This window comes from Rhinoraja longicauda, chromosome 33 (genome assembly GCF_053455715.1).
Source record: "Rhinoraja longicauda isolate Sanriku21f chromosome 33, sRhiLon1.1, whole genome shotgun sequence".
NCBI lineage: Eukaryota > Metazoa > Chordata > Chondrichthyes > Rajiformes > Arhynchobatidae > Rhinoraja > Rhinoraja longicauda.
Genome location: NC_135985.1, coordinates 15,117,250 through 15,130,388, shown reverse-complemented (window position 1 = coordinate 15,130,388; position 13,139 = coordinate 15,117,250). Strand labels below are relative to the sequence as shown.

The following is a 13,139-nucleotide window of genomic DNA, read 5'->3' as shown; positions in this document are numbered from 1 at the left end:
CAACCGGTCAAATTTAAACAGCCTCTTACACTGCCTTGAGGACATAAAATGTTGGATGGCACAGAACTTTCTCCAATTAAACGAGAGCAAGTCTGAGGTCATCCTATTCGGCCCCCCCGACTCCATCAAATCGATAACAGGCAGTCTTGGAAGCCTATCCTGCCTAGTCAAACCGCATGTCAAAAACCTCGGCGTGATATTTGACTCTGCATTAAAGTTTGACAAGCAAGTCAATGCTGTGGTAAAAGCCAGCTTCTTCCAACTTCGTACCATAGCTAAAATCAAACCTTTCCTCCAATTCGACGACACTGAAAAAATCATTCGCGCTTTCATTTCCTCCCGCCTAGACTACTGTAACTCCCTATACACTGGGATCAGTCAATCATCCCTGTCCCGCCTACAATTGGTCCAAAACGCCGCAGCGAGACTCCTGACGGGTACCCGTAAAAGGGACCACATCACGCCGATTCTGGCCTCTCTCCACTGGATCCCTGTACGGTACAGAATCAACTTCAAGCTACTCCTATTCACATATAAAGCCCTAAATGGACATTCCCCCCCCCACATCAAAAATCTTCTAACCCACCTCTCTAACTCCAGGTCCCTCAGGTCGGCCGACTTGGGGCTACTCACTATCCCGCGGTCTAGGCTTAAGCTCAGGGGTGGCCGCGCTTTTGCGGTTGCAGCTCCTAGACTGTGGAACAGCATCCCTCTCCCCATCAGAACTGCCCCCTCCATCGACTCCTTTAAGTCCAGGCTCAAAACCTATTTCTACTCCCTAGCGTTTGAGGCCCATTGAGGAGGTGCTGTGAACTGTTTTGTATGTGCTGTTATGTTTGTGTGCTACTGTATGTTTCATTTTTTTCCTTAGTACCTAAACAGATGTACAGCACTTTGGACAACGTGGGTTGTGTTTAAATGTGCTATACAAATAAAATTGACTTGACTTGATTGACTTGACCATCTGTACATATTTCATTCATGACACGAGGACAATAAAATAGAAGATGACAATAAAATGGGAAAAGAAGCCATCAGACTCTTCAAGTCTGCCCCCCCCCATCCCCTCTTCAAGTCTGCCCCCCCATCCCCTCATGGCTGATCTACACAAGCCTCAATTCGTCTTTTGTGCCATTTCTCCACACTCTATTTTTCGATCTATCAAATATTTATCCACATCTATTTTAAATGCTTCTGATGATCCAGTTCTCACCACTCGTCAGAGCAGTGAATTCCAGACATTCACCTCCCTCAGCAAGAAGTATCTACAGACCTCAGTTTTAAATGACCAGCCCCTTATCTTGTAGTCAATGTTCCTCGTTTAAGCTCTCCCACAGGTGGAATCAGACCAATATCTATCCTGTCAAGCCATCTTGGAATGTTATATATTTGAATAAGGTCACTCCTCATTCTTCTAAACTCCAAGGAATATATGCCCAAATTAGTCTCTCTTGGTAGGATATTGGAAAAATGTTCCCAATGTTGGGGGAGTCCAGAACCAGGGACCACAGTCTTAGAATAAAGGGGAGGCCATTTAAAACTGAGGTGAGAAGCAACTTTTTCACCCAGAGTTGTGAATTTGTGGAATTCTCTGCCACAGAGGGCAGTGGAAGCCAAATCACTGGATGGATTTAAGAGAGAGTTAGATAGAGCTCTAGGGGCTAGTGGAATCAAGGGATATGGAGAGAAGGCAGGCACGGGTTATTGATTGTGGACAATCAGCCATGATCACAATGAATGGCGGTGCTAGCTTGAAGGGCTGAATGGCCTCCTCCTGCACCTATTTTCTATGTTTCTATCTCTCTCAAGCTAGGAATTAGCCTTGTGAATTCTCTTTGTACTGCCTCCAATGCTACTATTTTTTTTGTATGCACTTCCCATCAACTTCCTCTTCCCTTCCGCAGATTCTACCATCCACATATTCTAAGAGCAACTTACAGTGATCAAGTAAACTACCAACGTGCTCGACTTTGGGAGGAAACCAGAGCACCTGAAAGGAACTCACAGGGTCACAGGAAGGCCATGCAAACTCCTCATTGGCATCGAAAGTCATGATTGAGCTTGAGACATTGATGCTGTGAGGCAAAATTTCTACAAGTTATATTACTGTCTATTGTAGTGTGCACTGGGTTAAAACAAGAGTTCACGACTGGCTTTTAAAACACAAATGTGTCAGTTTACCTGAATATATCTCCCTGATTTGATGCCAGCCTCCAGTATTTCCAAAGGCAGATGATCCAAATATTCCTTTCCATTCTTTTCCTGAATTTCAATCTCTCTTTCTTTCCGAGACTGAACAATAGACTCATACAGCTCGTGCACTGCTTCCAGGTCAGGCCAAAAATTATCCAAGTAGCTCTATAAAGAAATAAACCCGATAAAAGTGATTGTGGCATGCTCACCAGCATTTAATTGCTTACAAATAGAAAATTGCAAAGTAATGGTAAGTCACTGCATAAAATGCAGCGCATGGCTAAAATATGTGTACAGAAAGACTTAAGAGTAACAAATTGTCACAAATTAGCATCTTTCTGTTGTGAAGGTTTGAATCTACCCAGATGAAAATGTTCATTTACTGGTGCTGGAAGATGTTCATTAAATAATGCCCAACAGCCACAACCAAAACATTCACTCCTACTAGAAATGAATGACTGAAATGGGAAAGATGCCACTGATGAAACTGAGACAGATCAAATGGGATAAAATGGGATCCCTTACTAATGGATAGGATAGAACATGTTTAATTCAATCCTAACACTAATATGCCAGTCAGTGATGCCCAATTTATTTTACATTCGAGTCTACAAAATATTTTTGAAGATACCTGACAATTCACTATCTGTAAGTATACTTCCAAAATCCCGAAATTAGACCAAATGTTGTCATGTTTTACTCATGAACAGCCTTTTTTTGCAAATAGTTTTCTCCTTTTTATTTGGGATCTGAATCCAAGTTTTCATTGAATAAATATTTTCAGTAATGCTACTGCCATCTAAGGACAACTGTAGGAATCACTAACAAAAATATTATGCAATATTCCAAATATTGTTTCTCCAGCAGGTTTTTGCTTATATTGTAGTATTCGTTTAGCTACTTTGTGCAATTGAAAATAAAAAGGTTGAAACTGCAAAGTAGAGAGAGACAGAGAGAGAGAGAGAGACGGAGTGGGAGATGGAGGGGGGGGGGGGGGGGAGGAGGAGGGAGAGAGAGGGAGATGTGATGCAGAAAGTGAAACAGGTATAAGGACATACAAAGACATGGAAGGACATAGAGTAACATAGTCATTGAGCTATACAACATGGTACTAGGCCGTTCGGCTGACCCTGTCCATACCGACCAAGTTGGTATATTGGGCTAAAGAAACAAAGAACTGCAGATGCTGGTTTATATCAAAGATAGACCCAAGCTGCTGGAGTAACTCAGCGTGTCAGAGATAGGGATAGGTGATGTTTAGGATTGGGATCCTTCTTCAGACTGAAAGTAGGGTTTGGGTGTGGGGGACGGTGAAGAGCTGGAAGCGAGAAAAGACTTGGACCAATCAGGGCTTGCCACAAATGACCTCAGGCAGGGTGGTGCCCTAGTAGGTCCATTGTTGGCTGCGGAAGGAGTGATCTCAAGAGGGATACAATGTGGTGAACTGTGGAACTGGTTAAATAACTAGGGTGGAGAAAGGGGGCAAGAGGGGAGGGGAGGAAAGTGTAGGTAGAAGTTACATAAAATTAGAGAAATTAAGGTTGTAAGCATATTAGAGTCCTGTTTGCTTGCATATAGCCCATATCTGTCTAAACTCTATTTCCAAATGTCTCTTAAAAATTATAAATGTATTTACTTCTATTGCTTCTTCAAGCCGCTCATTCCAGATACAGGCTGACATCCGAGTTAAAAAGTTGCCCGAGGTCCCTCTCTACTTAAATCTCTCCCCTCTCACCTTAAGCCTATGTCCTCTAATTTTAGAATGGCAAACAGACTGTGAGAGTTCACTTTATCCATGTTCTTCATTACACTGGATACCTCAGTAAGGTCACCCCTTAGATTCCTATGCTCAAAAAAAAAAAATCTTAGCCTATCCAGCCGCTCCCTATAATGCAAGACCAGGTAACATCCTGGTGAATCTCTTCTACACCCTTTTCAACTTAATGACATCCTTCCTGTAGCTGAGCAACCAGAACTGCACAGTTTTCCAAGTCAGTCTGAAGAAGGATCTCGACCCGAAACGTCACCCATTCCTTCTCTCCAGAGATGTTGCCTGACCTGCTGAATTACTCCAGCATTTTGTGATACCATCGATTTGTACCAGCATCTACAGTTATTTTCGTACAGTTTTCCAAGAGTGCCCTCACAATCGACTTGCACAGTTGAATCATGACATCTCATCCTTTGTATTCCATACCTTCCCAAAGGCAAGGATACTAAATGCCTTCTTCTCCATACTGTCACCTGACTTGCTATTTTTAAGGAACCAGGTACCTATACTCCCAGCACTCTCCAGGGGTCTACCATTTACTGTGTAAGATCTACCTTCATTTGACATGCCAAAGTACAACATCTTGCACTCGTCAGTGTTAAAATCAATTTGCCATGCCTTGGCCTATCTTCCCAACTAACCTAGATATTGTTGTAAACAAGATATCTTTCCTCACTCTACTATACCACTAATTTCGGTGTCATCTGCAAATTTGCTAACAATATTATCTACATTGTCATCCAAATTTGTCCTCTTTGTTCTCGGCAGCTCCTCGCCAGGCCCCTCATTGTTCACAGTGACCCCCCCCCCCCCCCCCCCCAGCCGGCTCCCTCTTTGTCCTCGGCATTCCCTATATCTAAGTTCTACACATGTAACCTTACTGGACTATCACCCAAGAACCTGGAGGATAGAGGGATTAGTGTGGTGTATACTAATATGCTCGGGCAATTATTTGATCAAGAAGAGGATGAGTTGGGTCTCTTGAAAAGCATTAAAGTGGAAAAAATCCCCAAGGCCCGATGGGATCTATGACAGGTTATTAAGAGAGAGGGATAAGTGTGAAGATTGCAGGCGTCTTGATGAAAATCTTTATCTTTTCTTGCCGTAGGCAAGACCTGGAGGATTGGAGAGTTGTTCCTTCGTTTAAAAACGTAAGTAGAAATAATCCCTGGAAATTATTGGCCGGGGAGCCTTACATCAGTGATAGGGAAGCTATCGGAGATGTTTTATGATGTGCCTGCATTTGGAAATGAATGGGATAGTCCACAGAATGTGTAGGAAGGAACTGCAGATGCTGGTTTACACCGAAGATAGACACAAAATGCTGGAGTAACTCAGCGCAACAGGCAGCATCTCTGGAGAGAAGGAATGGGTGATGTTTTGGGTCGTGACCCTTCTTCAGACTGTCTGTCAGGGAGAGGGAGACATGGAGAAAAGGAGCTACGGTTTGAAAACACCGATCAAAAGGGACAATGATCAAGGAAAATGTAGAATGGTTCATTATTAACTATGGGGAAGGTGTCAATAAGGCATACAATCAGTAAAAGTTAATCAGGAGGATAGTGAAACTAGTTGGAGAACTAGGATGGGGGAAGGACGGAGAGAGGAAAGCAAGGGTTACTTGAAGTTAGCAAAATCAATATTCATACCACTGGGTTGTAAGCTGCCCAAGCGAAATATGAGGCGCTGTTTCTCCTATTTGCATTGCGCCTCACTCTGACAGTGGAGGAGGCCCAGGATAGAAAGATCAGTATGGGAATGGGAGCGGGAGTTAAAGTGTTTAGCAACCAGGAGATCAAGTAAGCCTAGGCGGACTGAGCAAAGTGTTCAGCAAAACAATAACCAAGCCTGCGCTTGGGTGCTTAGAATGCAATGTCAATGGAGGTTGTGGAACCATTAATATGTTGGCATTTACAAGGCTTTTTGAAAGGCAGATGGTTATGCAGGGAATGGTGGAATATGAATCATGCACAGGTAGAAGAGATGAGTCTAACTTGGCAGCATGATCGGTACAGACATTGTGGGCAGAAGGGCCTGTTCCCATGCTGTATTTTTCAATGTTCTATGCTCCTTTTTGTTTCAAGAGCTTCTGGATTTTGCTTTGAAGATTGTGGCACACTTAGCACTTCTGGAAAATAGACAAAATACAATAATCCTTCACCCAAGACCGAGTCCACCTGGTCTAGATAGAGCTGTCTGGAAAGTTCCCTTTGGACACTAATTCCTTTTCCAATGTTCAAAGGTATAATCCCCACTTTTGCTATTTCCTCCTTCTTTCTAAAACTTTTGCCAGAGCTACTGTCTATAGTGTCTCGTAAGATTTTGACACACCATTTTACAGCAATATTCTGGTTCATTCAATGGTTTCAGTCCTATATCATTGGACTACTTATTACCTTAAATGATACAACAAACACTCCATCTGTTTCACTCCCATACTTCTGAATGGCTTCTGCATCTTCAGTAACCATAACAACTGGCATTTGTCCTGCAAGATGATTATAATACCAGACTGTGGCATAGTAAATGCACCTAGAACAAATAATTAACATTTTTATTAATTTTGTTTGCATGACTTAAAATAATAATATTTCCACAGCATAACAGGACTAATCAGTTTCAGAAAAAAACTCCAAAACCCTTTTTTTCCTAATTTCAAACATCCCCCAATTTCCCCAAATATATTCCAGCAAGACAAAAATTCTTATATTGGTTAAATGCCTCTGCCTTAGATTAAAAAAAAATACATGGCAACTTTAAAATATGTACAAATTCACCCATAAACCTCCATATTTCCAGAGCATAACGAAATGTTGCACATTCTGCATTCCCTGCCATGCATCACAACTGGCTACATAATCATGTGACTTTATCATTCGAAAGTCATCTATAATTGCTCTTGTCAGCCCCAGGTGACATTCCACTATAAAATTGACAGGAGCTGCAATAAAGTTCAATGAGACAAAGATGCCCAAGAGCACCACAGTCTCATAGCCGCTTTTGTCCTCAGTTCCAAAACTAGTGGAAATTGTTTGCTTTGTTCCAGTCTTAGTAACTATAAATCTTCATAAAATAGTTTAGTTTAGTTTAGCTATATACTGTGTCAATCCTTGATTAGATTAGCAGCTCGATAGGTGGTGATCGCACTAGTGGTTCTGGATCAACTCCAAATTGTTTTCTGCAAGATTGAATTAAATGTTTTTCTGCCAAATGTGTAATTAATATATATTTCCATTCATTTAAAAATATACATTTTAAATCGCCAGAGTGAATTAAAGACTAGCGAGATGAGTGTAGAATATTTTACAATAATTAGTATTCTTGAACAGGTAGAAAGATTAAAATGAAGTTTAATGACAAACCTGGTCTGCCATTTTTCTAGAGACTCTCCTTGCTCTCTCGGGACATACGAGTACAACTGAAATTCATTGAAGAACATAACGCATTCATGACGAGCATCTCTCAGCAGGTTCCGCAGCTTGTTATACTGTCTGCAATGAAACAATTGATGATGCAACCATGCTCCAATGGTATTTCCATAATTGCTCATTTTTTAATAAAAGAACATTCCATTCCGATTCTTCCACCATCGCAACTGTGAGATTCCTGCCTTTTTAGCACTGGAAGGTGGGGCCAATTGACTTTGCCACTGTGATATTTTGTTCCCAATATATTCATTCCTAGCACTCTCATCGGCACACATGGCATTTCTTCTATTTTTTAGATCTGGGCTAGATGGGTTTTCCTTCCTTTCATTGTGAATGTTTAAAGGAAAATTGTTGAAGCCTTTCCTCTCATCTGTTTCCTTTCTTAATCCAACTACATAGAGATGGCCTGGAATGTTGCTGTGAACTCATGACTAAACCTCATTATCCCTATTTCACCATGGTAGAGATCTCAATTTTTGTCAGGTTGCTTTCCACTGGTTTCCTCGCTAAACATAACCCCACAAGCAATACCTTGTCTCCTGATTGATAGAAATATTGCAGTCTCAAATTATTAATGACTCTTTCGTCTGCATTAATACCACTTTTTTAAATTCATTCTTGAGATCTAGGTGTCACTCACAAGGTCAGCATTTATTGGCCATCCTTAATTGACTTTGAGGAGATGCTGATGAGCCACCTTCTTGAACTTTTGCAGTCCTTCTGGAAAAAGGACTCCCACAGCGGCTGACTAGCAATCTGTCCGTCTTTTTTTCCCCTTTTTTTGTTGTGTGTTGGTGTTGGGATGGTTTTTATATATTTTTTTTGGTTGTGTATGTGTGGGAGGGGGTGGTGGTGTGGGTGGGTGTGGGGGGGGGGGAACTTTTCTCTTCCTCACGGCGCGGGGTGCGGCTCGGCTGCGGGGCCTAACATCGCCCGCTGCGGCTCGGCCGCTGGACTTTACATCACCCGGTGCGGCTTGGCCGCTGGACTTTACATCCCGGTGCGGCTTGGCCGCTGGACTTTACATCCCGGTGCGGCTTGGCCGCTGGACTTAACAGTGCCCGGTGCAGCTCGGCTGTGGGGCTTAACATCGCCCGGTGCAGCTCGGCTGCGGGGCTTAACATCGCCCGGTGCAGCTCGGCTGCGGGGCTTTTCATCGCTGGTGCGGCTCGGCTGCGGGACTTAACATCGCCCAGTGCGGCTCGGCCGCGGGGCTTAACATCGCCCGGTGCAGCTCGGCTGCGGGGCTTTTCATCGCTGGTGCGGCTCGGCTGCGGGACTTAACATCGCCCGGTGCGGCTCGGCCGCGGGGCTTAACATCGCCCGGTGCAGCTCGGCTGCGGGGCTTTTCATCGCTGGTGCGGCTCGGCTGCGGACTTGACATCGCCCGGTGCGGCTCGACCACGGGACTTAGCTGCGCAAGGCTTGGTCGCGGGCCTTTCATCGCCCGGTTCGGCCGCGAGACGTTTCAGCGCCCGGTGCGGGGACTGTGCGGGTCGGTCGGGGACGAGCTGTCTGTCCGTGGGCGTGGGGAAGAGAGTGGAAGTTTTGTTGCCTCCATCACAGTGAGGTGGTGTTTGGAGTCACTGTGATGGACGTTTGTGTTGGGGTTATGTGTCTTGTGTTCTTTTTTTTTTCTATGACTGCTATGTAGTTTCGTTCGGTACTTCGGTACCGAACGACAAATAAAGCTCTGTTATACCTGTTATAGAGGTTGGTCCAGGAATTAGATCTGGTGCAATGAAAGACCAGGAAGGTATGCAACTGGAAGGAGGGCATAGTGTTGGCAGTGTTACCATGCATCTGCTACTTCTGTCCTTGGTGGTGCAGATCACAGGTTTGGGACCTGCTGTCAGAGTAGGTTAAATTACTAATTTCAGTGCACAGCACGATAGGCACAGTGCACTGGCGGTGAAGGGGATGTATGTTTAGGTGGTGCATAGGGAACCAATCAAGCAGACTGTTAGGTCCTTGATGGTGTTGAGCTTTCCATGAGTTGTTGGAGCTGCATTTATTCAGGCAGAGTAGAGGGTATTCTATCACACACCTGAAATGCGTCTTGTACATGGTATAAAGGCTTTAGAGTGCCAGGAGGTGAATCATTGACACCTAGTCCATAACTTTGTCTTGTAGCTACAGTAGCTATGTGGCTGGCCCTTTTGAATTTCTGTTGAAGATCTGAAGATGGCTGGGCCTAGGTCACTACCCCAAAGAATTCTTGCAGCAATGTTTACAACCATCTTCTATTGTGCAAGCTATGACTCCATCCATTGTATTGTTTTCTTCGAGATGCTCATTGACTTAATCTTTATCATCGTGTTGTATTGCACACCCATATGCTACATGAGGCAGATTTTGAACAGATCTAGCAACTTAAGACTGAACAACCTTGAAGCGCTGTAGGCTATCAGCAGCAGCAAAATTGTACTCAAACACAATCTGCAACCTCATGGTCTGGCATAAACCTGCTCTACCATCACCATCAAGCCACAGGATCAACCTTGATTCAATGAGGAGGACATACCAGGATCAGCATCGGGTATACCTCTAAATGAGGAATCAACTGGCTACAAGAGGACTATTTCACACCAAAAAGAATAAGCAACATGTAATAGACAGAGCTAAGCGGTCACACAATTAATCAACAGATCAGATCTAACCCCTGCAATCCTGTCATCAGCCAACTTGATTCACTCCATGTGACATCAAGAATTCGCAAATGGCGTTGGGTACAACAAAGGCCGGGGGCCCCGACATTCTGGCAATAGTACTGAAGGCTCCAGCTCCAGAACCTATTGCACCCTTGGCCAAGTGTTCCAATACAACTACAATGCTGGTTTCAATTCAACAATGTTGAAAATTGCCCAAGCAATTACCGCCCCATTAGTCTCCTCTCGATCATCAGCAAAGTGATGGATATCAAAAGCTTAGTTTGTGTTCCACCAAAATCACTCAACTCCTGACATTACAACTTTGGTCTAAATATGGACAAAAGAGCTGAACTCCAGAGGTGAAGTGAGAGTGACTGCCCTTGACATCAATGCAGCAAAGAACTAGGGCAGCAAAAGCATAGGAATCGTCACCTTGCAATTTCTCTCCAAGCCATATACCATCCAGACTTGGAAATATATGTCCATTCCTTCACCTTCACTGGGTCAAAATCTTGAAAATTTCTCCCGAACAGCTCAAGAGGAGCAGCAGTTCAAGGCAAACTCACCACTACCTGCTCAAGGGCAATTAGGGATGGGTAATTAAATACTGATTCAGCCTGCAAAGCACACATCCCTTAAAAGAATAAAAAGGGCATCTTGATGTCACTTCCAGTCAAAGCCTGCCTTGAAGTCAAAGGCTGTAACTCTCATCGCTCCTTTGAAATTGGACCAAAGTTGTGAAAAGGTTTTGTAACTGTACCTGATCAGCTTGGCTAAGGAATCAAAGACTAAATTAAAATTAGGAAATAAATTTGGTGATACAATAACCCCCAACAAGAATGTTTTGATAACAAAATAAAGGAGTTACAACAATCTCATTAGCTTAGAAGAAATGTGCTTATTGGGAAGAATCAATATACATTATCAGATGAACTAAATGTGGAATGGGATTGTAATTAGATTCTCCTTAACAATTATATTTTATCTTTTGGCATAGTCATGTAATGTGAAGATGTTTTGAGAGTCAGTGTTGAGACTGTAGAAAGCAAAATGTTACTATCTTCACTCATGTCAATCAATACAAATACTGTAAAACTATCCATTACTCTGCAGTTTGAAGATGCAAATCTATACAAGTAAAAAAGATGTGATCAGGTCTGTGTATATTGATATTTTGATAAAGAAAGTGACAGAAGGTAATGAGCTTTTCGATTTCAACTTGATCAAGATAAATACTGAGCTCAGTACCAGAATGTACTAGAATCTCCAGCCACCAATTAAGTGTTTAGTTTGGTTTAGTTATACAGCATGGAAACAGGCCTTTCAGCCTACCAAGTCCACGCTGACCATCAATCACTGCTTCACACTAGTTCTATGTTATCCACTTTCACATCAACTCCTTACACACAAGGGGTAACTTATCAAGGCCTATTAACCTACAAGCCCGCACGTCTTTGGGATGTGGGAGGAAATCAGAGCAGCCATAGGAAACCCGGGGATGCCACAGGAAGTGACCGCACAGATAGCACCCAAGTTCAGGATCGAATTCGAGTCGATTGCGTTGTGAGGCAGCAGCTGTGCCACTATGCCACACTGTGTTTTATTTCAAGTCTATACCCAAATATCAGTATCTCTTAAACCTTAAACAAAATTATAAATGTGACCTCAATGCTTCTAAAAATTTCATCAACCTTCAGGAATAGACAGAACATTTTAATTAGAAAAGAAAATGATCGTCCAAACAATTGATAGCTTTAAAATAGCAAAACCAATGGATTTCTATTAAGGGAAAACATCATTTGACATTTCAGCATCACAATAGATTAAGATAAAGAGAATATTCTTCTCCGACCTCTGATAACATTTGGTGAATTAGCAGAAGATTTTACACTGACTTTACAGAGCTATTTTAATTGGGAACTTCATGGAAGCGAGAAGCTATATTAAAAAGCCACACTGCTTTACAGGTCTATCTACTCGGGTTCAATGCTGTCCTTGGGTGCTATCTGTGTGGAGTTTGCATGTTCTTTTTGTCACTGCCTGAGTTCCCTTTGACTATTCTGGTTTCCTTCCGCATTCAGACTTGCTGGTTGGTTAATTAGCTATCGTGAATTGCCCCAAGTATAGATGCATGATGGTGAGTTAATTGGCGGAAACAAAGGGTATGTGAGAGAGTTTACAGGGAATTAAGTGTGAGAAATAGGACAATGGGTGAATTCTGAGGCTGGACAGACTCCAGGGACTGAATTGCCTCCATCCCATGACACAAGGAAATGTCAGAAATATAAAACACTATGCAAATCAAAAATGCTGGGGTTTTTTTGTTTCTTTAATCATAATATTTGCCTTTTCATATAATGCTATACACGAGTCAAGCTCAAACTTCTATATAAATCAAAAAATGAGTTAGGAAGAATTTTACAACCTTTAAATATTCCAACTGAAACAGTAAAGAAAGAAAATGGTCCTAGGCACAGATATCCATATAACACACAGTGGGAATCAAGTGAACAACAGGGACAAAATGAACAGCAATCTGTTAAATTGAGCAGCTTTGATTAAAATAGCCTGGGGCTTATAACAGACGCTCAGACCTCAAGGGAAAAGTTCTCAAAATGTCATTAGTAAGTTAATTTAACTGATTGTAAATTTAACCATTCACACCTTCAGGAAAATTGAAAAATGCAATTAAATTCTTTAGATTTATTTTAAAAACCTCCAAAGCCAAATACTTTTTATTGACTGTGGATAAATAAATCCAATAATTGTAAATGTTCTTCATCTCCTGGCTTCAAGTTTGTTTGAACCATGTATCCACATGGATAGGAGGAGGAATGAGATCATGCAGATAAAAGCTTGGAGATCTCGGAAAGATGTTCAGAAGGTGACAATGTAAGGGTTACTCAGTGCCCTGTGCCAATATGTAAAGATATAGGAGAATAAAGCAGATGGCTGGAGAGATAGTGCCAAAGGAAGACTTTACACTCTGAGGCTTTGGAACTATTGTTGAGGCAGGTTGCACCTGTAAACGTCAAACACACAGATTGCTCTTCACAGTCAGAGCCAGAACTTATCTCCTTGCAGAGGGGTTTGTAA

At 42.5% G+C, this 13,139-nt stretch overlaps 1 protein-coding gene across 1 annotated transcript in view; it reads right to left on the bottom strand.

Moving 5' to 3' along the window:
* The window catches only part of dis3l (DIS3 like exosome 3'-5' exoribonuclease), a 56,067-nt gene that overhangs the window by 27,456 nt on the left and 15,472 nt on the right, over positions 1-13,139 (bottom strand). The window contains exons 3-5 of the mRNA XM_078427301.1: positions 7,327-7,455; positions 6,361-6,496; positions 2,182-2,358 (exon numbers count right to left, since the gene is read on the bottom strand). Of these exons, the coding sequence (XP_078283427.1) occupies positions 2,182-2,358; positions 6,361-6,496; positions 7,327-7,455 (442 nt within the window). The remainder of the gene's footprint in view (positions 1-2,181; positions 2,359-6,360; positions 6,497-7,326; positions 7,456-13,139) is intronic.